The 25,664-nt window shown below is 33.6% G+C and overlaps 2 protein-coding genes across 2 annotated transcripts; both read right to left on the bottom strand.

Moving 5' to 3' along the window:
* Positions 1 to 947: 947 nt before the first annotated feature.
* LOC127706659 (uncharacterized) lies at positions 948 to 22,994 on the bottom strand. The gene is made up of 6 exons (XM_052211314.1): positions 22,988 to 22,994; positions 20,177 to 20,303; positions 19,929 to 20,016; positions 14,899 to 14,905; positions 12,395 to 12,606; positions 948 to 953 (listed from the first exon to the last, which is right to left on the bottom strand). Exons 1-6 carry the CDS (start codon positions 22,992 to 22,994, stop codon positions 948 to 950), a joined length of 447 nt encoding a protein of 148 aa, XP_052067274.1.
* On the bottom strand, positions 22,881 to 25,440 carry LOC127704769 (uncharacterized). The gene is made up of 2 exons (XM_052208973.1): positions 24,657 to 25,440; positions 22,881 to 24,085 (listed from the first exon to the last, which is right to left on the bottom strand). The coding sequence occupies exons 1-2, from the start codon at positions 24,739 to 24,741 to the stop codon at positions 23,574 to 23,576; spliced, it is 597 nt and encodes a 198-aa protein (XP_052064933.1). The 5' UTR covers positions 24,742 to 25,440; the 3' UTR covers positions 22,881 to 23,573.
* Positions 25,441 to 25,664: the final 224 nt, after the last annotated feature.

Genomic DNA, 25,664 nt, shown 5'->3' with positions numbered 1-25,664 from the left:
GATGGGAATATCCACCATAATTATTCATTTCTTAATTTGTAAAATGCAATTTCTTAGTTTGTAACATGCAATTTCTTAATTTGTAAAATGTAATTTCTTAATTTGTAACATGTATTTTCTACATCCGTTACATGAATTTCTACATTTCTTGATTTGTGAAATTTTACTTCTGAATGTGAAAATGCAATTTCTTAAATTTCAAGTCAAAAATAAACAAGTTACAAATCAAGAAGTTTTACAAATCAAGAATGAAATAGTGCCACAATATTCCACACGATGTCGCTGTGGATCTATGTCAAATCGTACCTTAGCCAACTCGTACCAAATGTTTACCAACTCGTACTTCTACCAATTCGTACCAAATATTTACAAACTCGTACTTCTACCAACTCTTACCCACTATTTTATTATTTATACGCAATAACATTTGCGTGTTCTCTTGTATAGTATACAAAATACAATAAAGTAATAAAGTACAACTTTATTTATTGGTATTCTGATGCAATTTGTTTTCAAATCAGAAATATTTAAAGTAAAGTCATTCGTCTTTAAAAGTAAACAATTTTATGAAATTGTTTGAACGATAACAATATTATTTTGAAACTCCCTATTTGTTTTACAGCAAATGATTTTGTATGGGGACATATGGTTGGAACCGCCCCCTTTTTATATGACTTGTATGTGTTGGTCCTCTTTTAAAAATGGCTGGATCCGGGCCTGATTGGGGGATAATAGGCTCGGACCTACAAAAATAGAATCGGTTGTTCAGATGAAAAAGAAACATAGAAGGGTTTATGAAAACACAGATTTCGGAATAAATGCTGCACCAAAGTCCGTTGAGTTTTACTTGTTAACTTTGTAAAGGCCAAGCTTGGCGTATCTGTTATAGTATCTAAATAACTGAATATGTAAAAACATTTGGACTATGTTTAATTCCTCTGCAGGCTTTATTGCTTCAAAAAGATTAGAAAGGACTTCATACATAAACTAACTAGCAGATCTTCTTGAACACATGTTCAACGTAAAAATCAGTAAAACATATCCTTCTCCCTTATTCTATGGAGCTTTTTTTTACTGATTTTTGCGTTGAACATGACTGTTCAAGAAGATCTGCTAGTTAGTTTATGTATGAAGGAATTTTGAATCATTTTGAAGCGATAAAGGCAGCACAGAAATTAAGAATAGTCCAAAAATATAGATATAATCGTCTGGTAGGTTTAAATTATCTAAGGCAGTAAACATCAACAAAAAATACAGATATATGTCCAAGCAAAATGTCAATGAAATCCGGAGACAGCAGTCTTTTCTTCAGCCCACAAAAATTTAAGAAACAAAATTTTAAGCAATCGTTGTTCAATTTATATTCACTATTTACAGTTCCATTGCTGGTCGATTTCTTTTTAGATATAGGCCTCTTTCACCAACCCCCTATCTGCCAGAAGTCGTGGAACATTTGCGTTCGGTGGACGAGGGGACAGACCCTGCCGCTGTCTTTTGCTAGTGGGGTCGCACTAGAGTAAGACCCTTTTGTGGTCGGGTCATGATTTCTTGACGAAGAGCTGGTACGCTCTGTTCTAAATTCGTCTAATATAGTGCCATGAATATAGAGCTGAAAGTCTAAGACGAATGATTAACTTTAAATATTTCTGATTTGAAAACAAATTGCATCAGATTACCAATCAATAAAGTTGTACTTTATTGTATTTATATGTTTCTATATTATATAAAAGAACATAGCAACTTGAATGCATATAAATAATAAAATATTAGGTACGAGTTGGTAGAAATATTTGTTGAGTACGAGTTGGCGAAGGTACGAGTTGACATGGATCAACAGCGACCTCGTGTGGAATATTGTGGAACTATTTAATTCTTGATTTGTAAAACTTCTTGATATATAAAACTTCTTGATATGTAACTTGTTGATTTTTAACTTATAGTTTTTCTTGAGAAACGGAACTGGCAGCGGTAAAAATTACACTGACAAATTCTCCCAAAACGTGACTCAAACCAGGAACATATACTCCCAGCTCAAACAAAAATTACATTTCACAAATTACGAAATGTAGAGTTTCATGTAACGAACGAAGAAAATACGTTAACAATTTATGAAATTGAATTTACACATTAAGAAGTTACATTTCACAAATCAAGAAATGTAGAAATTCATATACCGGATGTAGAAAATATATGTTACAAATTAAGAAATTACATTTTACAAATTAAGAAATTGCATTTTACAAATTAGGAAATTGCATTTAACAAATTAAAAAATGAATAATTATGGCGGATATTCCCTTCCATAATCTACGTCATTTCTGAAATTTCAGAATTGTACAAGCGTTGTTCGGTTTTAATTGTATAAATTAAAAGATTGTTATACTTAAATCAGAACAGATTGATATGATTCATTTTACATCATAATCATATACTGATGAAGGATATCTGTTATCCGAAATATTTATAGATACTTACATTCAATGTTTTGTTTTTTAGATATTGGTGTTGTTTGGTACATTTTTTAGGCGTTTATATATTTTTTATGTGGTAGTCAAACTGAAATAATAATCTTGATCATTATACAAATTATCACGAATCAATACGCTGGTAAATTTGTCAATTTGATGTTTGGGGAGGAATGAATTCTATAAAACTGTGAGAGTCCTGTACTGAATAGATATAAGAAGATGTGGTATGAGTGCCAACTCTCCATCCAAGTCAAAATTTATAAAAGTAAACCATCATAGGTCAACGTACGGTCTTCAACACGGAGCCTTTGCTCACACCGCACAGCAAGCTATCAAGGGCCCAACAAATTACTAATGTAAAACCATCCAAACGGGAAAACCAACGGTCTAATCTATATAAAAAAACGAGAAACAAGAAACACTTATGAACCACATCAACAAACGACAACTACTGAACATCAGATTCCTAAATTAAGACAGGTGCAAACAATTGCAGCAGGTTTAAACGTTTTAATGGTACCAAACCTTCACACTTATCTGAAACATTAGTGTAACATCACAACATAGAAAGACACACTGTAAAATATCAATTGAAATGGCTTAACTATATCAAAAGACATATTAACACCAGTGAACATACACTGAACAAATAAATTTGATCTATAATACAAAGAAATACAAAATAAATAAGCTAAGGGAAAGATTATTAAAGTAACATATTATACCGCTGTGAAATGTTAAACAATTTAAGAAAAACAATATGCTTGAACAAAAATATCAGCCATTTGCAATTATTTTAAACACAGGTAAATGAAAATATTTTGTTGTTAGGTATACGTGTACAGTTCAAATGGAGAAAGGAAATATTTTTACAAAATAAACAATTTTGATGTTCAAAGTACGAAGAAGTGAAAATTTATAGTAATACCAAACACTTATCAAAGCTGGTATATAGACCAGGTATAACCCTGAATAAGTAAACATTAAATAAAAAAAAGCATTACAATTATTATCAACAGGTCAAATAAACAAGAAAGTACGATTTGAGAGTACTCGCAGTTACTGACAGCTAGTTAAAAGCCAAAAACAATTAATAATAAAAAAATATGCATCAGAAACTTAAATCAACTAAAACACATCCCAGAGATTTAGTATTTTAACGTGAGGACAGTAAAAGAAGACATGACTTGTGCAATGCCAAAAATAAATGTATCGACAGGCAGTAGGATAGTTAGAAGTTAACCTCTTTTTAGATCAAAATGAACGTGGCGTGTCTTTATACATCCCGTTTAAAAAGAATACAAATTTAATTATGTTTTAATTTGCTGATGACAAAATCGATATTAGTGCCAATGTAAACTATATTCAAAGATCTAATTACAACTTTGGTAAGATAACCTTTACTAATAAGTTTGTTTAAAGGTTCGATGAGTTTACACGGATCACATAGTGATTTCCGCGCTTTAAGTACAATATTACCGTAAAATTTAGGATGTGAAATACCGTGTTTAATCAGTTTTCTACAGGTACAGCCACATTTACTAATCAAATCTTTGTATCTATGAAAGAATTTAGTAAAAGTTTTACGTAATTTATGGTAACGAAATCCCTGACTTAATAATTTACCAGTGATGCATTGATTACGGTCGTTAAAATCTATGACATCACTACACACATGGGCATAACGAACGAGTGAAGCATGAGTTACAGGAAACAAGTGATGGTAGGGACTCATTCTATGTTTTTTCATTAATGCCCTCTGGGGAAACTGTCCTCAACTTTCTTATCCAAAAACTTTCCCGAGCAAGTCTGTCGGCCCTTGACCAACACTTGTTGTGGTATATAGTAGTGTTGGTAAGGTTTTTGAGATCAGCTTGGGCGTGCCCAGGTGATCTCAAATGACGACTTACGGGGAGGTCGAGCTTGCAGGTGTAGTCACTTCGATGACCATTCATGCGTAGGTTGAATGGCTGTTCTGTCTCGCCAACATACTGCATGCCATATCGACACTGAAGAAGGTATACAACATTCTGGGTTTTGCAAGTTACATTGCAATATATAGTGTATACGGACCCAGCGAAGACAGGAGGTTTGAGAAAGAACTTGGATAATTTTGGGTGTTTGGCACGGATGAAATGGGAAAGGTTAGTAAAGGTGGAATTGTATGTTAAAACAAACGGAACTATGTCGCTACGCCTCTTCTGTTTGTACTGAAATAGGTCATTGCGGCTATTATTGTTAGCACGCGCAAACCCCTTAACTATGTCCCATTTCTTATAACCTCGTTTGATGAAATATCCGCGAAGTTCCTGTAACCGTTTAGTGACAGCTTCCTCAGAGGAGCAAATCCGCTTTACTCTTGAGAGCTTGACTGTACGGGATAGTTTTTGTACAGTGTTTTGGGTGACAGCTTTGGGGAGAAGGTACTGATGTTTATCTGTAGGTTTACAGTAGAGGTCTGTTGATATGACACCGTCCTTTGTAGATGTAGTTGTGTCCAAGAAAGATGTTTTAGAGTTGGAAATTTCATGTGTGAATTTTATTGACTGGGGGCGTTGTTAGCATGTTTGATAAAATCATCCAGTTTTTGTTGGGATTCAATCCATTTCATGTCAACATCATCGATGAAACGGAACCAAGACAGAGGTTTAGATGAAGATGTTGAAATGATTTGTTTCTCTAATTTCTCCATAAAAATATTGGCGTAAGACGATGCCATTTTCGTCCCCTTCGCTGTCTCTTTTATCTGAAGGTAATGTTCACCATTGAAGGTGAAATTGTTGCATTTCAGAACCAGAGTAAGCAGCTGGACTAAACATTCGGTGGGTGGTTCTAAATATATACATACGTGACACGATATAACTTTCTCCCCTTTAAGGAAGGTAAATATGTCTATGTAAAAAAAAAGATGTGATATGATTGCCAATGAGACGATTCTCCGCCAGAAACCAAAAGAACGTAGAAACAAGCATATCTATAATACTAAAATAACGAGGTCTAATTTGTTAGCCGGCATGACGTAAAATCGACGGATCAAAGAATTCAACTTGATAAATAACTAATATAGGACAATGGTGTTGATTAAAACCGCATAATGAATATTACCAATAATTAACAAGTTCCGGGTCGAATCCGACACCGATACCGATACAAATAGTATATGTATGTCACCTGTTACTGATACCTAATATGTACGTTCCGCCCCTGTCAGGCGCACCACAAAACAGTGTATTTGGGATACATACGGGTCATAATCACACATGCAATTCGTTATTATACAGGGATTAATACTACTAAATTCAATCATTGTCACATGAAATTTCCAGTCGTAGTACGAAAACCAGGACGGGTTCAAAAAGATCTTGAAAGCAGAGAAAACTATGCACCTTATAACCAGCACGACTTTATCAGATGACAATACGAATACTAAAAATCCAGGCTTAAAATAAGGCGTAGTTACATTTATTCAGTCACGGATCCGCGATGTCGCGGGTGTGATCTAGTTTGGTTTGAATATGAAGAATGAATTAAGCTGGGAAACAAAATAAAACTAGACAACATTGGCAATAGTATGACAGGGGCGGATCCAGCCATTTTTAAAAGTGGGTTCAAACCCAGGAGAAAGAGGTGCTCCTACCATATGTTCCGATTCAAAAGCATTGGTCGTAAAAAAAGGGGTTCCAACCACCGGAACCCCCCCCCCCCCCCTTTTGGATCTGCCACTGTATGACCTCAAAAATAACTAAAAAAACATTTTTCTCCACGAAACGTGTTTCACTTAACTGTATGATGTCTGACGAACTATCATGCAATAAATCTCAAAAATTTCATAAGTATTTATGTAAATCATTCTATTACACTTTAGCTTGATATAACTTCTGTTTATCAAGTTATTGGAACATAACAAAACATCATTTTTTGGGTACATCAATCTCATAATTCATGCAAAAATTTAATTTAATCATATAATGTAAGAGTTCGACACATTAGAGGTATATAGTGTTTATCCTACATGGGTAAATTTTAATGGTATCAGCATTATTAAGTTAAATACCACAACGCGGAGAGGCGTAGAACATAGTTTTCATGCCAAAATCATTGAGGTGACCATGAAATGAAACTTTCTTTATTTTTTTGATTTTATGAAATTTCTATGTCTTACATTAAAAAATTCTCCCCTTAAAGCTGTAATTTAAATATATAAAAAAAATATGAAAATCAGGATATGTGGTATGATTGCCTATCGATCAAAGTTTAAATGAAGTGGATGTAAGCTATTATAGGCAACCGATAGGCCTTCAACAATGAGAAAACCCATATGGTATAGTCGGCTATTAAAGGCACTGACGTGAATTTAGTAAAGTAATTTGTGGTAACGAAATCCCTGACTTAATAATTTACCAGTAATACATAGGTTACTCTCCTTGAAATCCAAACCGTTACTTCAGACACGAGAATAGCGAACGAGTTGGGATATACAAACACCGTAAGACGGTGCCAAAGGAACATCACCTTCCCTTTTTACGTAAATTTTTATGTAAAGTTTTTCTTGTAAGACAGAAATATCTAGATCTAAGAAAGGACAGTTATTGCTGTCAATATTCAGTAAAGTTCAGTATAGCGTTGGAATGGCTATCAGGATAGTGCCATTTGGAAACCTTTGATAAGTATTTAGTATGACGATAAATTTTCACTTCTGTTCTCGTACTATGAACAACAAATTTATCAATTTTGAAAAAATAATTCCATACTCCTAACAACAAAATTATTATATTTTAATCTACCTGTGTACATAAGTTTATTTAACGCCATTTTGTTCCAGGTAATAGTTGTCTTTTGGACATTGATTTACATCCCCTTTTCTTATTGTATGTTTACTTGTTTTTGTTAATATGTCTTTTTGGTCGAGTTAAGCCATTTCAATAAATATTTTATAATGTGTCTTTCTATGTTGTAATGTTACACTGTTGTGTCATGTGAGGGTGAAAGTTGGCGCCTGTTAAAACGTTTAAGCCCGCTGCATTTGTTTGCACCTGTTCTAAGTCAGGAACCTGTTGTTCAGTGGTTATCGTTTGTTGGTGTGGTTCATAAGTGTTTCTCGTTTTATATAGATATGACCGTTGGTTTTCCTGTTTGAATTGTTTTACATTTTTCCAGGCCCTTTATAGGTTGCTGTTTGGTGTGAGCCAAGGCTCCGTGTGACTTGGATGAAAAGTTGTCTCATTGGCATTCAAGTCACATCTTCTTATTTCTAGCAGTTAATTATAACGAATACTAAGGGTAGATGGGTAGTGCACAACTTCAAGACATCTACAAATTTACACTACCCAAGTACACGGTGGCGTGTAATGAGAAGAAAGTATCAACTAGCAAATACCCCGGCACATGGAATTCCCTTAATGACAAATACACCGGTAGAGAAAAAAAAATCTCAATATATAAAAAAAATGTGAAAAATACCATTTCTCTCATGCAATCAAAATACAGCATAATTAAATGAGATAGAATTACATATGAAATTATACCTTTAAAAAAATATATTGTATTCAATGATTTAACGAAATAAATAACATTTAGGTCATTTACATATATGTTATACATTGGTCTTATGCAAGCAGGAAATTCAATATGAAGATAAGCTGACCAATTTAGTTTTCACTTTATAAAAAAACGGTTGATTACAATTGATAAGAACTTCTATGAAATAATCATGACAATCTTGAAAACAAAAATTCCCAATTTGTCCCCAAAAGTAAAGTGTTAACAATGTTGGTGGAAAACTGTTGGAGGTTCCAATGACACAGTCTATGTACCCTCTATTACTTCAAGTCACATATATGACTAAGTTCTACAAAAAGAAAACATGAGAGCGGAATCAAATATGCTGAAAAATCATTGTGCACAGTATGAATATGTTAAAGGAAAACTTCTTGAATTATAGATGGCACAAACTTCTTTGTAGATGCTAATTATATATGGGTTTTCGACACAATGAAGGGAGGCGAGTAAAAGAAGGAGTAAGATCGAGGTCCAAATCAATAACAAGACAATAATTAGGATGAATGCATATACTATTTCCTTTTCACCGAATGTTAAGGAAGAAAAGATTTTCAGTAGATGCAGATGATACACGAATCTGCAATTTAATCAGATATTTTGAATTCAAGTGGAAACTATTTTAGAACTTCAATAGAATGTGCTGATTCAACAAATTTACATGAGAAATTTCAGGCGATTTTGCTAGGAATATTTCATAAAAATGAACTCAATTCCCTCCATTCTTCACATAAAACAAGAAAGCACGCACACATTATCTACTGTTCATTTGACATTTTTTGTATTTATGTGTGTTATCTTTAATCATACAAGTTTGAACAACCTTACCATATCTGTACACGACATTGAATGTTAGTCAAAGGGCGTGTTTTATTGGTCTCTTCCGTACATCTCCAGAATTTCATCTGGTAAAGGGTCCAAAAAAAATGAATCTGGACTTCTTCTGGTGATATTCTGTAGAAGAAGCAATGAAACAAGAATTCAATTTGCCGTAGAATATATCAGAATTTTTTAATGTTGGATGACATAAATGAAGTTTATGATGATTTATTAGAAAATTTAGTTTTGTCGGTTCATTCAGTAGACATAACTGTAAATCCTGTAATAGTGTACTCTGTTTTGACATTGATGTAATTATGTAATAAGTGTAAAAATAAAGAAAATTCGTTGGAAGAAATCGCTGTGTTCCTGAAAGGCCAAGTGAGCTTTTATCATCACTAAGCGTCCTTCGTCGTCGTCCGTCGTCGTCGTCGTTAACTTTTACAAAAATCTTCTCCTCTGAAACTACTGGCCCAAATTTTACTAAATTTAGCCACAATCATCATTGGGGTATTCACTTTAAAAAATGTGTCCGATGACCCCGCCTGCCAACCAAGATGGCTGACATGGCTAAAAATAGAACATAGAGGTAAAATACAAGTTTTGTCTATTATTTTGAAAACCGTTATAAATAGAGAAAATATGACAGAGGCAAAAATGTTCAGGATGATGAGCTCTACCAGTTGTTCTGACATTATACGTCAAAACCATCAGACGACTTCTTATAGGAGTTATTTCCCTTAAATGGCATATTTTACCATTTTTGTTCATTTTTGCCTATTATCTTGAAAACTATAATAGATAGAGAGAAACTTTAAAATGCAAAAATTATCAGCATGACAAGTTCTACAAGTAAGTCTGATGGTCGAAATCGTCAGTCAATTTTTTATTAGAGTTATAGCCCTTTGATGACGATTTTTACCATTTTTTTGCCCTTTTTTGCCTAATATTTAAAAAAAATTATAATAGATCATATATAGACACTTAAATCACAAAAATGATCAACAAGGCAAGTTCTACTAACAAGTCAAATTTTGCGGATATAGTTAGTAGACTGTCACTCTTTGTAGGAGTGCTTGTCCTTAAGTTAGGATTTTTTTTTACTCTCTTTTGTGTTTTGAGCAAAAATTAAAAAAAGAAAGGGACACTTAACAGACTGAATGATCAGCAACACAAGATCAACACAACAGATTTTTGTCATGAATTCTGTTCTCGTCCACAATGTTGGAGAGTGTCCTTTGTTGAATATGCCAATAGACCAAGGTGAGCGACATAGGCTCTTTAGAGCCTCTAGTTTTTATATTATAAACCTGACTTTTAAAGTCGTGTTTTCCTGAATATGCATGCAACATTTGTAACTGGACGTTAAAAATATGCAACCAACAATCAACAATCAATCAATTAAAACTCGTGTTAAATAAGGGTAAAATCATTTGATATTTTTTTTTTGGGGGGGGGGGGGGGGGGGGGGGGTAATTTGGTGGCCTGGTAAGAGCTGAAAAAATAGGCATGCTTAGCTACAGATTAAAATGAATAACAAATCCACAAAAAATCCTCTTGCCCCCTCCCCCTTTCCAGAATATCAAATAGTCGTCCCCTTACTGTTATTGTCCGTGTAGTTCTTATATCTATCCAGCTTATCGTTCATACAGGGATGTTCTACTAAGTCTTCCATATCATAAAAACGTTTATTAATAACAAATCCACAAAAAATTCTCTTGCCCCCTCCCCCTTTCCAGAATATCAAATAGTCGTCCCCTTACTGTTATTGTCCGTGTAGTTCTTATATCTATCCAGCTTATCGTTCATACAGGGATGTTCTACTAAGTCTTCCATATCATAAAAACGTTTATTACTCAGCTTACATTTTATTATATCTGCATTCATAAATTTATTAGTGTCATTTAGACTAAACGACGACATGTTTGTTATGTGCCTCTGCCGTCTAAACTACCCATTTAAAAGGAAGAGGTAGAAGAGAGACAGAAGATCTTCCCAATGCAAAAAAAAAAAAAAAAAAAACAGAAATGGACCTCTTCTGGTTCACCACCATAGAACAAAAAACTCGCCCAAAGTATTGATAATCTGAGAGTCGCCAACACGGAATAAACATTAGGACATTGTGGAAAATGTGAAGGTTACATTTATTAGAATGTTCTTAATGCATATATACAATTTATTTCCATGTTATATCAACTTTAAAAAACGCGTTTAAGCTACGGCATAAAATTTTATTGCAAGATATATAAAGAAGAAGAAGAAGAGTAGTATTTTTTTTTTTACGCGGGAACATTTTATATTATGTCAATAATAAAAAAAATCCATTTAAAATAGAAAACAAAAAAAATCATCCATTCTGCCGTTTCAGCTTGTTATTAACGAGGCACCAATTAAAAGAAAGGTGAAATTACCACCAAGGAAAATCAAAAAACTATAAGTTGACGAAAACAGACGACACTATTGCAAACAAAAACCAGACAAACATAAGGTCATAAAAATAAACATTTAGCAAACCGTATTCTATCAATAACAGGCTATTAAATACCCCGAAGGATGAACAATTCCTGTTCCAAGTGTGACACACACGTTGGTGAATTATAACCGATTATAAGGCATCACACAATGGTTTGCTTACTAAAATAAGTCTATGTCTATGTCTACTCCATATCAATTTCTGCTGTGATGTTGCTATATTGGAATACAACGTTCAAAAAATAAAAGACTCGCCTTTTAACTTTCATTGGATAAATTTTATGTTAGGTGTAAACAAGACTTTCAATTTTCAAAACTACACAAGTAGTATACAACAATGACACAGCATAATACCATGACTGGTATTCGGACGGTTTCAGATACAACAAATACATAATAGACTTTGCCATTTGTATTGATAGATTTGACGAAGGTAGTCGACACATGCTAAACCTATGCGTTTCTAATTCAGTGAGTTATGGTATGGGATATTCAGTCCATGCAGCCAATTTCAATTATTAAAAAATGGTTATATTATTTCTGAAAATATTTCATTTGATGATCTTATTACCGTCTAGATGAACTCCGACTGAAGCCGTATTTCGACTGTTCCTGTTGACTATAGAATGTACGGATGTATTTCGAAAACAGTCGCGATTCCGAAAGCCTTCAAACGTCACCAATACGCATGAGTAAACAGAAATGTAAAGACAAAACTAAGTAATGTTTATAAGAAAATAAATTAAAGACACCCCTTGAATCTTTTAAAAATAATAAAATAGGAAACAGTTTAAATATGAATCGAAATAATTGAAAAAATAAGAAAAGGATATATTTGTAGTGTTTCAATTTAATTTCCATCCTGCAAATGACGTTTTCGCACGATATGCATTATTGCTAATAATTGAGGCGGAGGCCTGGTGAGACGAACGGATGTACACGCTATCACCTTGGTTCAAAAAAACGACTATAGTTCCCGAATCGGAGTCATAGTCCAGTACATCATCCGTTTCGCCTAATGTGCTGCAGAATACTGAATTATTAACCAGGACGTCAAGCCATGTCTGTCCTCGACTTGCCGTATATATCGTCCATACAAAGACATACACACCTTGAATCGGAGCATTGAAGGTTCCCGTGTAATGGTTGTACCCTCTTCCAATATTAGTTTTAGCAATGTCAAAAACCAGTTGGTAATGGATGCTTGGGGCTGGGATACTTGATGACATGTAGGCATAGAAAGCTACCATTTGAGGTTCACTAGCTGGCATTGAACGTATAGTTTGCCAATCTGCAAAATCAAAAGAGTGAGTTTTTCAAAAGTTTTTCGAAAGAACATTAACATATCAATAAATAAAAAACCGGGGTCTTACTTATATGCAAGTAATTCTTTTATCATAGCTGTACGAAATACCTTTCATACTTCAAACACAGATGAGTAGTTCTACAACTATAAAGATACATGAGTGAAGATATAACACATATTTATGAACCTAGCTTACAACAAAACAGATACAAAACAAAAACAAAAAATCAAATAAACATATAACTCAGACAGATGTTGGTTTATTTTCTTTCTTGTTTTATACCTCAGTCATGCAAAGTGTTTTCAAAGAGGACGATACCAATTTGAAAAGTATACGAACGGCGGACACCAATTGATTAAAAAAGTCCGCGTAAATGAATAAGCTTAAATGTACATATTCAATTTCGAGTGATATGCAATTCAAAGCCAATGCTGATAACGATTCTTCTTAATATTAGAAATGCAAAGAAAAATGTTATTTAAGTTTTGTTGACCGAGAAAATACGAATTCCAGAGTACAGATGGATAGTTACGAAATTTGTTGCCGATTTTGTTCCATTATATTTCAGTGAATAATATATAAACTTGATTTGATTAAAAGAAACTTGGGTATAACAGTTAAAAATAATTAATACGAAGTCGAAAAGAGACCATAAAATAATTGCTAAAAACGAAAAACCACGAAATTTAAAGACAAACAACTGTAATCACTACTTCATGAATTTAAAGATTGAGTAACACAAAATACACCGAATACCTCGGGTTGATATCAGATGATATGTGTCGCCCGTCGTGTTGCTCATATTAGGTTGTCAAGTTTCATAATGATTGTGCAATAGTAAAATTTGAAAAAAAAACGTAAATGAAGATAACACTGTATTTTTTATAAATCATGTCAGAGCTAAAGTACCGACCTCAGAGCAAATGATAGCCCTGGGGACTTCCAGCCAACCAGCAGTGGTGTCGGCCAAGTGCTTGTAAATGGAAATACCACTATATAAAAAGTTTTATATTGTCGGTGGCTTGTCTCATTGAAGAATAACCAACATACTGTGGTAATATTACAATGAATAAGGAAACCAAATATGATATACTTACTTGTATGACTTGCTGGCAACATAGGTTCCACGTTTGTCATTTGCCCATTGCCCCCATCCGGATTATTATCCACAATACTGACTTTGACTGTTTTGTTTGTTTGATTAGATTTTCTGTCAGGCAATTCGTATGGTTTTCTTTTGGCCTTTCCAATCGAAATCAGTCTATACAGTTTCTGAATGTCTTGTCTAAGTAATTTGTTTTCGTTTTTGAGAGACATGTTTTCCTCCTGAATAGATTTAAGAAGCGTACGGATTTCATGTAGTTCTTTTTCTACATCTATCCCACAAGAAAAATGAACGAAATTAATTGATATTATACAGATAAAAATTATGGTCTGAAAACATTTACATAACAACATTATAAGACGTTCACATACAATGGTTGAAAGATAAGAAAACTAATTTGGTCAAAACTTTTATTTGTCGATACGAATTAGTTCAGACTTTATCTTGTATTATACAAGCAATGTGCGTAATTTGTTCTTACTATAAATAAGAAGATGTGGTATGGGTGCCAATGAGACAACTCTCCATCCAAGTCACAATGTATGAAAAGTTAACAATTATAGGTCAAAGTACGGCCTTCAACACAGAGCCTTAGCCCACACCGAACAGCAAGCTATAAAGAGCCTCAGAATGACTAGTATGAAACAATTCGAACAAGAAAACCAACGGTCTAATCAATATGAAAAACGAAAAAAAAAAAAAAAACACTTATGAACCACACCAACGAAAGACAACCACTGAACAGCATATATAGTTCAAATGTGTAAGAATAAATCTGGTGAATAAAATAAAACCAGACAACACTGGCAATTGTAAGACCTAAAAGAAAGAAAAAAAAACAAAAAAAAACCTTTAACGCTACAAAAAATGAATAAAACTCACCAATTGTTTGGATACATACATTTCATGATCCATACAAAATTTAAATTAAATCAGATAATGTAAGAGTTCGATATATTAGAGGTTTATTGCGATATTATATGATGTTTATCTGACATGGGGTAAATTTGAATGGTATCAGCATGGTTCAAGCACCACAACAAGAAGCTTAGAACATTATGTTCATGCCAAAGTCACTACAGTTATCAGGAAATGATGTTTTCTGCATAGTTTTATTATTTTTTCTTTAATTTTATAAAATTTCTATGTTCTAATATTAATAGTTTCTCACCTGAAAGCTGTAATTTGAAACCAATTATCAAATTTTGTGTAAAATATAAAAATATGAAAATGAGGATATGTGGTATTATTGCCAATGAGACAACTATCTATCAAAGACCAAATGAAGTGGACCTCAGCAATTATAAACATTCAGAAAAAGCCATACCGTATTGTCGGCTATAAAAGGCCCCGACATCAATTAAGTAAAGTTTTAGGTAATTTCTGACCGGACGTTGCTGCGTATTTGTACATCCCGCTTAACCAAACTGACGCCCCACTTTGGCAAGTGTTTTACTGTTGGTGGGGAGAAGACCTAAGTGGCTATCCATTCCCCAGTCACCCTTAAAATTAGATACCCTAATAATGATTGAGGCCAAGTTTGGTTTAATTTGGCCCAGTAGTTAAATTGAAAGCAGGTGATCCCATTGTAGTCTTACAATAGTTACTGCATGAAGACCCCTTATCATTATTTAAATTAGTTTTCAAGTTGTGACCATTTGATTTTTTTTTTTACAATTTTCCCTTAGGCTTCTATAGTTAACCCCTATGTTCTATTTTTAGCCATGGTGGCCATTTCGATTGGATGACAGGATCATCGGATACATTTTTCAAACAAGATACCCTATTGAAAATTTTGGCTAAGATTAATTCTATTTGTCCCAGTAGATTAAGTAGAGAAGATTTTTATAAAAGATTACAAAAATTTACGAAACATTGACTATAAAGGGCAATAACTCCTTATGGGATCAATTGACAATTTTGGTCATTTGACCTATTTGTAGATTGTACTTTGCTGAACATTATTGCTGTTTACAGTTTATCTCTATCTATAATAATATTAAAGATAATAACCAAAAACTGCAAAATCTCTCAAAATTACCAATTCAGGGACAGCAACCCAACAACGGGTTGTCTGATGCGTCTGAAGATTTCAGGGCAGATAGATTTTGACCTGATGAACATTTTAATCCAGTTAGATTTGATCTAAATGCTTTAGTTTCGGAGATATAAGCCAAAAAAATGCATTTTACCCCAATGTTCTATTTTTAGCCATGGCGGCCATCTTGGTTGATGGCCGGGGTCATCGGATATATTTTTTCAACAAGATACCCTAAGAATGATTTAGGCAAAGTTTGGTTTAATTTGGCTTAGTAGTTTCAGAGGATTAGATTTTTGTAAAAGTTAACGGACGACGACGACGGACGACGGACGACGGACGCCAAGTGATGAGAAAAGCTCACTTGGCCCTGTTGGGCCAGGTGAGCTAAAAAGTATTGTCATTTGAAAAAAATAGATATTTGTATATTTGTATATAAACAAACTATCCGCAATCGATTGTCTCGATTGATAAAAGTTAGTCACGATATATCCTTTTTTCAAGTCAATTTAAATATTATTCTAAAAAACTGATTTTGAAATTCAAATGAAGAAAAGATGCTTCTGAAACTTTCCTTGCCAACAAAGGTCTCGATGTCATCAACTCGGGCAATATCTTTCATCCTAAATCAATTCAGTCGAAAAAAACCTCCCTTTTTTAAATATCATTTCATCTCCTATACCTGTATACCTGTAACAAACCAATTGCAACTAAAATTTTCAATTACAAACACGTGTTGTAGAATCTCAATATTGACGACTTCAAGTATAAACCTCCAGATTACCTATGTGCTAGTTCCCCATTCATATATAATCCAGCTGGTCACACTTATACTGGTTACCTAAACATTACCAATAACACTAGTCTTCTCTGCTAAATGTGTTATCCAAAAAGCCCGAAATATCGTGAGCCTTAATCTATCAATTGGAAACCCAACTTCAAAATACAAATGGAGTCAGTCGAGGATTATGCCTGGCAATGGGCTAAACGCAAAATAAAAAAGAGGAAGAAGACGCAGATACTCTTTCTGAATGGGTTAATGCTGTGAGGTCGTTGGTACAAAATAGAATAAAAAAAACTGAATGAGTCTATGAATAGACATGCTACTTTGAACTTTAAAGACCAAAATGTTTCTAAGCAGCTGGCTGTCCGAACTCCATGACAAATAAGTGCTCTACGAAACCTCTGTTTAAACTATTAACATCAATTTATCAACAATCAAAGTCGGGCTTTAATGTTATTGTGAAACTACCTATTCTAACGGCGGTGTGGATACTAAAAAATTCCAAAGATTTGTTAGAGTATATACAATATAAGTCTCTTTCCTCTTTCAATATAAAAAAAAACATTTGAATTTTCTATCCTTTTCTATTCTCTCCATTCCAAACTAAAAGACAAATTGACAGAATTGGTCCGGCTTTGTTTCATAAAAACAATGGACAACGGAGATACAAGTATCTTGCAATAGGGAGGGATTCATCGTACTTTGAAAAAAATCACTCTTATTTGCGGGGTGAAAAAATAAGCATGCGTAGCCACAGATGAAAATGAATTGTCAATCCGAAAAATACGAATGAGACCTCATACCAACGACACAAACAGCCGAAGGACACCCAGAGGTCAACAAAAATCCTAAACGATAGACACTTGTCTATAGCATGAATATTGGGTTGAATTTGAAAAGCAGCAAACTTTCACGATATATTAACTGCACACATATCGATATCAAACCGTTTTGTTTTTGACAGATGAAACCACGGGATAATTTTGAACTACAAATGAAAGGAATTCAAAGGTTCCGAGTTTAAACTTCAGAGTGAAAACAAGCAGACAGAAACGAGATTTCGAAATCTGTTTGACAATAAGATAAAGATAAATAAAAAAGCTAGTAAAATTAAATTTTAGCAAGCTTCTTTCAGATATATTCATCATTTACATATCCCATCCCGAATTATTAGTTACTGTTATATACAATTTTAAAAAGAACTGTTCTTACTTATCCTGTATCTTAGTGTGACATAATTTATACGTGAAGGTTCATCATAAAATATTGACAAATATTGCCATTTTTACACGACAAAATTTACCATGAGTACAGAGACCTGTGCACCTGACAGGTTTTAGGGCATGGCAGTACCTATATAATTAAAATTACATGCATTTTATGTTTTTGAAACATAAGCTGTCCTGGATTTTGATGTGTTTTATGTAATGTTTTGTGGCCTATTGATTGTGATTTTGTGCCATGTGCCATTGTCTCTCGACTTATGAGTTTTGAATGTCCTCTAGGTATCTTCCGCCTCTTATTCTCCCTCACAGAAATATATAAGGGAAACAATAATAAATGCCTTTTCAAATTTGATAGGTTAATCGGGACTCAATTTACCTAGTATATTCAATGATACTTGTAACGCCATACTTTGTATACTAGTATATACTGATATACTGATTTACCTATTCTTATTTCTTAACAAGCCTAGCTTTAAAAATTATTGTTAGTTACGTTTCTATTTATACCTCCAACGTTGATATTGAAAACAACCCTGCTAATTCCTTAGACTCAAAATTCGAGGTTTACAATTACAAAAAAGAGATTATTAATTATTATGCTATAAAAGGGACCAAAATAGAGTCAATCTGAGGGAAAGAATATAGTTACGCCATCAGCAATTCCCTTTCTTTTTACTCCAAATCATCGTTAGCTGATAAAAATTACTGGATTAAAAATCTTTTTTACAAGATCGTTCTACTGAAACAAAATCAGGACTGAAAAACAGGGTAAATACTCATCAGAAGCTTTGTTTGCACCATCAAATTAGCCAATTATTTGACGTAAGTACTCTATCGAATCAAAGCGCGAAAGCGCTGTAAAGGCAGTTAATTACAGGTTGTGTGTATTTTTAGTCCAGTTATATCATTATCTTGCATAGTACAGTGTACTTATCAGAGGTGGCTTTCAGTATTTAAGATTTAAAGTTCTCTAATGATATTGAACAAGTTTTACGAATGTCATATTCTGAGCACTATATGAAGGCGTTTTTTTTCTCACTTGTTTATGAACTTGTGCATTATGTCCAGTTTGTACCTTTTTTATCTATGTTTATAGTCAAATTAGTTATCAAAGGTACCAGGATTATAATTTAATACGCCAGACGCGCGTTTCGTCTACATAAGACTCATCAGTGACGCTCAGATCAAAATAGTTATAAAGCCAAACAAGTACAAAGTTGAAGAGCATTGAGGACCCGAAATTCCAAAAAATTGTGCCAAATACGGCTAAGGTAATCTATTCCTTGGATAAGAAAATCCTTAGTTTTTCGAAAAATTCAAAGTTTTGTAACAGGAAGTTTATAAAAATGACCATATAATTGATATTCAAATACTGTTTAATATAGTTAGGCATTTTCTTTTTAGTAATAAGTAAATGTTATCAACTGTATTTTATTCAACTCTGCAAATGTGGTTTGTTACTGGTAAGTATGGATGATAGTTGTTTCATTGGCAATCATAACACATCTCCTTATTTATATAATGATCTATATTCAACGACCTCAGGTACAAAAAAAATGTATGTAACTAAACTGTGATGGGAAACCTTTGACTTCTTTCTTTTATATAAACTTTTGATTTGGTACCATAGAACTATGTAGAATAAATGTACATTGCAACATGTCAACTCTTTCAATGACAATACTTCTTTAGAAACTATAACTCCAAGCAAAATTATATTTCCAAGTTTAAAGTAATTTATGAATGAAAAAAGGAGTTCTTAATTAAGAAATAAACTGATTCGCTGAGCGCAGCTGGATACACCCGCAGAGGTCCAACCCTGAACAGTTGGGGCAAAATTGGACACAATATTCAAGCTTGATACAGGTCTGAATTTGGATTGTAATTAAATATTTGACATATTATAGTTTCTGAATAAATGTAGTCAAAGAACTTGAAATCGGTTATATGAATTGAATTTATATTCAATTAAAGATTTCTTGCTGTTGTGCAATAAACTGTGCTGTTGCGCAGTACTTAACAAATCTGTTGCCAGACTATAAACAAATAAAGTTCAATTTCTTCTCAATGTCATATTTAAAATTTATGAAAATCTATAGGGAGATTACATCAATAGCTATAAATAATTCACCAAAGTTTCATGCGAACTGCTTAAAGCATTTTTGAGTTGTTGTCCAACAACAGTGCACACGCTGAAATGTCTCGCCTTCTTTACTAATCACTGATATTATGTTGATAGTCCTTAATATAAAGCTTTATTACAACTGTCCCATAAACTTAACATTAACCAAGAAAACTAAACATTGACCAATGAACCATGAAAATGAGGTCAAGGTCAGATGAACCATGCCAGGCAGGCATGAACAGCTAACAATTCTTCCATACAACAAATATAGTTGACCTATTACTTATAGTTTGAGAAAAACAGACCAAAACACAACTAGATACGCCCGCAGAGGTCCAACCCTGAACAGTTGGGGCAAAAATGGACACAATATTCAAGCTTGATTCAGGTCTGAATTTGGATTGTAATTAAATATTTGACATATTATAGGTTTCTGAATAAATGTAGTCAAAGATCTTGAAATTGGTTATATGAATTGAATATGCAATTAAAGATTTCTTGCTGTTGTGCAATACTTAGTAAACCTGTGGTCAAGAATATAAACAAATAAAGTTCAATTAATTCTCAATGTCATATTAGAAATTTATGAAAATAAAAAGGGAGCTTACAACAATAGATATAAACAATTCACCAAAGTTTCATGAGAATTGGTGACAGCATTTTTGAGTTATTGTTCGAAAACTGGAAAATCACCCCTTTTTTTAATGAATAAAACCCCACAACTCAGAAATGTAAAATGTAAAATTTATAAAATTCTAAAGGGAGCTTACATCAATACATACAAACAATTCACCAAAGTTTCATAAGAATTGCTGAAAGCATTTTAGAGTTTTTGTCAGAAAACTGGAAAATCCTCCCTTTTTTTATGAATAAAACCTTGTAACTCGGAAACGTAAAATCTAAAATTTATAAAAATCAAAAGGGAGCTCATGTCAATAGATATAAACAATTCACCACAATTTCTTACAAGTTGGTGAAAGCATTCTTGACTTATTGTCCGAAAACTGGAAAATCCCCCTTTATTTAATGAATAAAACCCCATAACTCGGAAACGTAAAATCTAAATTTAAAAAAAAATGAAAGGGAGCTCCTGTCAATAGATATAAACAATTCACCAAAGTTTTATGCAAATTAGTAAAAGCATTTTTGAGTTAATGTCCGACATCTTGACGACGGACGGACATACGGACAACGGTATACCATAATACGTCCTGTAAACGGGCGTATAAAAACTTAACAGAGCAATGAACTGTGAAAATGAGGTCAAGGTCAAATAAAACCTGCACGACTGACATAAAGATCATAAAATATTTCCATACACCAAATATAGTTGACCTATTGCATATAGTATTAGAAAAAAAGACCAAAACTCAAAATCTTAACTTTGACCACTGAACCATGAAAATGAGGTCAAGGACAAATGACACCTGCAAGCTAGACATGTACATCTTACAATCATTCCATACACCAAATATAGTAGACCTATTGCATACAGTATGAGAAAAACAGACCAAAACACAAAAACTTAACTTTAACCACTGAACCATGAAAATGAGGTCAAGGTCAGATGACACCTGCCAGTTGGACATGTACACCTTACAGTCCTTCCATACACCGAATATACTTGACCTATTGCTTATAGTATCTGAGATATGGACTTGACCACCAAAACTTAACCTTGTTCACTGATCCATGAAATGAGGTCGAGGTCAAGTAAAAACTGTCTGACGGGCATGAGGACCTTGCAAGGTACGCACATACCAAACATAGTTATCCTACTACTTATAATAAGAGAGAATTTAACATTACAAAAAATGTTAACTTTTTTTTCAAGTAGTCACTGAACCATGAAAATGAGGTCAAGGACATTGGACATGTGGCTGACGGAAACTTCGTAACATGAGGCATCCATATACAAAGTATGAAGCATCCAGGTCTTCCACCTTCTTAAATATAAAGCTTTTAAGAAGTTAGCTAACGCCGCCGCCGCCACATCACTATCCCTATGTCGAGCTTTCTGCGACAAAAGTCGCAGGCTCGACAAAAACTGGAAAATCCCAATAAAACCCCATAACTCAGAAATGTAAAATCTAAAATTTATAAAATTCTAAAGGGAGCTTACGGATTGATAATTTAGTCTTAGATGCAAGATTTTTTTATCAGTTGTTAGTGGCTTTGAACTAGCTGTCAGTAACTGCGAGTACTCTCAGATCTGTACTTAGTGTCTTTTTGTTGTTTGGATGTACAACTATCCGACCACGTCCACTTGTATTTGTATTTATCCATCTGATGAGTTAAGCCTCTTTCAACTGATTTTTATAGTTCGTTCTTATATTGTACTGTTACACAACTGTCCCAGGTTAGGGGGAAGGTTGGGATCCCGCTAACATGTTTAACCCCGACACACTCTGTATGTACATGTATGTGCCTGTCCCAAGTCAGGAGCCTGTAATTCAGTGGTTGTCGTTTGTTTATGTGTTGCATATTTGTTATATTCGTTCATTTTTTGTACATAAATTAGGCCGTTAGTTTTCTTGTTTGAATTGTTTTTCATTGTCATTTTGGGGCCTTTTCTAGCTGACTGTGCGGTATGGGCTTTGCTCATTGTTGAAGGCCATACTGTGACCTATAGCTGTTAATTTCTGTGTCATTTGGTCTCTTGTGGAGAGTTGTCTCATTGGCAATCATACCACATCTTTTTTATATTTACATTAACAGATATAAACAATTCACCAAAGTCAAGGTAAGACAACAAAACTTAGTGGTAAGATCTCTGAAATTTTTTACACGGTACAAGTTTTTCTCATTGTTGGAGATTGTACGGTGACAGTAACACCTGTAACTGCTTAAACCCATTTCTTATGCACTTTAGTTCAATAAACTCACTGAATATCATACCACATTTCCTTTTTTTATATGCATTACAATTTACATGTGCATGTAATTATAAATATATATATATCAGAACAAAATGCATTGCGTCACTTTTATTTCTGCATCCTTTGGCACAATACAAGTTCTAAAATTACACAACATAAAACAACTAAATGTTATTTCAGATGAAAGTTTTGTTTCAGTTAAGTTAACGTTCCATTCATAGGATTTGTTAGAATTTTTTATGTTTTGCCAAGTCCAATAATTTGCTCTATGTGCACATGTTACAATGTAATTGGAGACTTTTCTATCCCGTATAAGAGTTTTGGAACTAATTCTGTTTCTTTTTTTGAAAAAGTTAGCAAACAAATCTTGCACATTTAAACCTTTGTCTGCCATCACACTGTCACCTGGATGGCTGGATCACATAATTGAACTACATTTTGTATTCTACATCTTTCAACTATTTCATAGTCACTGGTAGAACCAACATATGCATTAGAGACATAGTTGACTAAACCACCAGGCGTCGAACATACAAGTATTTTCAGTGTTTCTGTTTTTATATGATGAAAAGGTTGCCTGAGCTCTAGGAGCTTTAGGTTTTATCACAGGATATTCTGTGCTGTCAATAATAATCCAAGTCGTAGGAAACTTTAATTTGAAGTTGGATGGCGAAAAATGCCTGACTAAACCACTAGATGGCCAAGTGTTAGCCTCACACCACTGTTTAGGCATAAAAACAATCCATGTATACACAATATTCTTAACACTAGATTCAATCTAGAATCTAGAAAGTTCAAAGTTGGTTGTATAATGCCTCAATTTCATCAAAGTCATAAAAAAACTGATTTTCAACTGACACCCTATCAATTTGAAAATATATGTATCTCAAACAATGTGCTGTTGGACCAAGTGTGGTCAAAAATAAAAATTTAGTATACAACTCTAAACCGGTATAAAAATGCATGGCTGTGTCACGTGTCTTCATTTCAAAATTCTCTGCTGAAAACATAGACATTGATGGTGTTTGCGTAATTCCATCTTTGAAGCTCAACATTAGCTCGGCAGTTGGTGGTGGACAGTCATAAATCCTTTCTGCAGTATGAATGATTTCTTCAGGAAAACCAACTTTACAATCAAAACTTTCCTCTAGATTTCTACTACAATATTCATCAAGTTTAGTTCTTTTGTTTTCACAGGAAAATGCCCTGATTTTTCTTTTTGCGGACGATTCAGTCTCTTGCTTGGTCCAGGAAAATAGGCTGGGAATGGCAGTAGACTTAAGTCTCTGTATGGTGGGTTTGCGCCCTGAAAAAGGTTATAAAACATTAGTTTTTTGATAATTAAATGAACTTCCATTAGCAATGTATACTTTGTATTACCTGGCGAAATATTAACTAGATTTATTCATTACAATCTGGATAAAACTATGTTTGCCTTATTCAATCTATGTTATGTAAATCCAAAGGACAAACAATGAGAGACCTATGCAACAAACGTACATTGTTTGTACCTAAATAACTATAATATAGATGAGAGCATGTCATTGTTTTGTTCCTGTTAACATTGTCATTGATATTTTTCAAGAAAGTCTATGAGGCATAGCTTATGCATTCCTGTCATTACTACATTAGCATAATTACTGCTAAAATAATTCTCAGTATGATATACCTCTTGTAAGAAATCATTATAATTGTAGCAATCACCAAAAAATCTCAAACAGATCACATTGAATCGTAATCCAAAAAATTATGACGTCTTGAATTAACCACCCCCTTTTATTCTAAAACGATAATTGCGGTTGTAAACAGACTTTGGTTTATTCGCATGGCGATTACATATATAACTATATATTTCAAAAAGAAAATAAGAGTTTTACCATGAATAGTTTCCTGCACGTAGTCTTTGTCAGTAAAATGTGCCTTGCAAACAACAGCTGATTGAGATGGACTCCACGATTTCATCGTGTTCTCGTCCAATCTGCGTATGGGCCATGGCGTTGATCCAACTTTTCTTTCTTTTTAAGTCATTTGGAAATGCATGTCCTCCTCTTAAATGACATCCAGGTACACAACAACAAGTACTTGGCATCGTTAATTAAAAATGTAACTGAAATAGTTGCACAGTGCAGAAACCGGAAGTTGAGGAACAGGATCGGCTACCACGGCGCCACCTATTCAGGAACGATAATTTGCTATTAATATAACTGCGAAATAACAATAACGTTAGACGGGTTCACGTGCATAAACAGAAATGCGCTTTAAATTGTATAATATAATTAATGTTCAGTCGACTCTTAATTATTATATCAACGACTGAAATGATTTATAAACATCTATATTGCAGATAACACTCGAAATTAACCCGAGCTCTTTCCACACGGAATTCAAATAATTCTAGTTTGTCAATCGGTTGACTGCTTATAATGCAAAATTCAAATATATCAAAAGTTTTTAAAACTAACAAAACACAATGATCGTTTCTCTATTTCCCAATGTAAATGAAATGAAATAAAACACATTTTATATCACAATAAGAAGAGGAGAGAATTCAACATTTCCGGATCTACTTGGAGCCTAATGACCCCCCACGTAGATAAGTTGGATATCGCGGAAGGAAGGATTAACCCGGCAACCAGAAAGGCATTAAAGCACTGCCTTTAAAAACTAAAAACTTAATTAACAAATTCATTCAAACTACTCTTAGTGAAGGAAAGATTGTAAGGATCATCACACTGATCCCAATGTGTGACCGTACAAATTCCGTTACATATTTGAAGCCAGGAAAACGAATTATGAAATCTATTCCTGAGTAGAGTAGCCGAAATTAGAATCAAAACAGAATGATTTCATAAAAGCAGATTGGGTAAGTATCTTGAGTTTACTTT

The sequence above is a fragment of the Mytilus californianus genome, unplaced genomic scaffold (genome assembly GCF_021869535.1).
Source record: "Mytilus californianus isolate M0D057914Y unplaced genomic scaffold, xbMytCali1.0.p SCAF_6, whole genome shotgun sequence".
In the NCBI taxonomy this organism is placed as follows: domain Eukaryota; kingdom Metazoa; phylum Mollusca; class Bivalvia; order Mytilida; family Mytilidae; genus Mytilus; species Mytilus californianus.
The sequence above is the reverse complement of the archived record's forward strand: the minus strand, read 5'-3'. Positions and strand labels throughout refer to the sequence as shown.

Excerpts from the sequence above, each read along its gene's own strand:
- LOC127704769 (XM_052208973.1), bottom strand. The coding sequence starts at position 24,741 with ATGAAATCGTGGAGTCCATCTCAATCAGCTGTTGTTTGCAAGGCACAT. Across the intron at positions 24,086-24,656 it reads CGTGCAGGAAACTATTCATG|GGCGCAAACCCACCATACAG; the intron begins GTAAAACTCTTA and ends AACCTTTTTCAG.
- LOC127706659 (XM_052211314.1), bottom strand. Across the intron at positions 20,017-20,176 it reads TCTCAAACTATAAGTAATAG|GACTATCAACATAATATCAG; the intron begins GTCAACTATATT and ends CTTTATATTAAG.